The sequence below is a fragment of the Dendrobium catenatum genome, unplaced genomic scaffold (assembly GCF_001605985.2).
Source record: "Dendrobium catenatum unplaced genomic scaffold, ASM160598v2 fragScaff_scaffold_156, whole genome shotgun sequence".
NCBI lineage: Eukaryota > Viridiplantae > Streptophyta > Magnoliopsida > Asparagales > Orchidaceae > Dendrobium > Dendrobium catenatum.
In genome coordinates this window covers 7952018-7953381 of record NW_021318618.1, presented here as the reverse complement: position 1 = coordinate 7953381, position 1364 = coordinate 7952018, and the positions used below count along the sequence as shown (strand labels likewise).

The following is a 1364-nucleotide window of genomic DNA, read 5'->3' as shown; positions in this document are numbered from 1 at the left end:
AATTGATTATGGGATAAATTATTAGATGATGATTCCGAACATTGCTCACATCCAGACTTTAATGAAATCAAGCTATATGATTTGTACACACTCTATATTGAACTTGTACATAGAATTTTTTTTTTTTAGTACATAGAAGTTAGGTGACTTGATTTTATTGAAATCTTAACACGTCTCAATTCCACACGTAATAATTTCTCTAATGGTGGATGATAAATTTATAAAATTTTGTTTGTGCTTTGATAAATATTCATATATTAAAATCAAAATTCATATTATATATATGAAAATATTCGGATCCGAAACTCTTATAAATCATCTTTTCTAACGCTCTGATTAAAATATGAGAATACTATTATTATTTTAATCATATTTTTATGGTGCATGCATCATGCATGCAGAGGCTGCAGACCATCGCGCCATTCCCTATGCACCATCTTCACCATCTTCACTTCCCCTTCAACCCGTGCTTCTCCTTCCTCCACCTCCGTCACCGCCGTAGCCGTCGGAACCTTCCTAAGCTCTTCTAGGAGCTTATCGAGGGTCTCATAAGACGATCCTCCCTTCACCACCGCAGCCTTAGCTTTCTCCGCCAGCTCAGCCGCCCTCTCCCTAGCCCTCCTCCCCTTCTCCCCTTCCATTAACTCTCTCACCCCTTCTTCCACTTCCTTCCTTCCAACCACCACTCCCGCAGCCGGGATTCGGAGCCTTATCCCAACGCCTATCACCTCCGCCACCATCTTCGCATTCAGCCACTGTTCCGCAATCATCGGCCACGTCAGCAACGCCACGCCGGCCGACACCGCCTCAAGCACCGAGTTCCAGCCGCAGTGGCTCACGAATCCTCCGACTGCCACGTGGCTCAACACCTGCTTTTGAGGGACCCACCCTCTCTCTATCCTCCCCAGATCTGCAGAACCTATGGGTGGCAGCCATGTTTCCGACCGCACGGCCCATAGGAATCGGATCCCGGCCCGAACCAGCCCGTGGGCTACCTCATCCAGCTGCTCATCAGAAATATCCACCTGCGTCCCGAACGCCACGTAGATGATCGATCCATCGGGCTGCCGGTCGAGCCACCGAATACACTCCGACTCAGAGCTGAGCTTCTCCACCGGTTCGGTTTCGGTGAGGAGGTTTAGGGGGCCGACGAGCCAAACTCGGCCTCCGGCAACCGGTCCGTAGAATGATTCAAGGAGTTGAATGTATGCCGGCGGTTCGATATCGGCGAAGCTGTTGACGATCACTCCCCAACTCTCGATGTCTGTTTGTGCGGTCGACTCCAAAAACTGATTCGCCGGGTCAAGTGGATCGACTGAGTTGATCACGGCTTCCGGTAAATCGGCTAAGGTGAGCTGGAGCTC

At 49.0% G+C, this 1364-nt stretch overlaps 1 protein-coding gene across 1 annotated transcript in view; it reads right to left on the bottom strand.

Annotated features, from left to right (window-relative positions):
* Positions 1–240: 240 nt before the first annotated feature.
* Positions 241–1364, bottom strand: part of LOC110099014 (UDP-glycosyltransferase 73B4-like) — a 3879-nt gene continuing 2755 nt past the window's right edge. Inside the window, exon 2 of the mRNA XM_020826018.2 lies at positions 241–1361. Coding sequence (XP_020681677.2) covers positions 390–1361 — 972 coding nt within the window. The 3' untranslated portion in view covers positions 241–389. The remainder of the gene's footprint in view (positions 1362–1364) is intronic.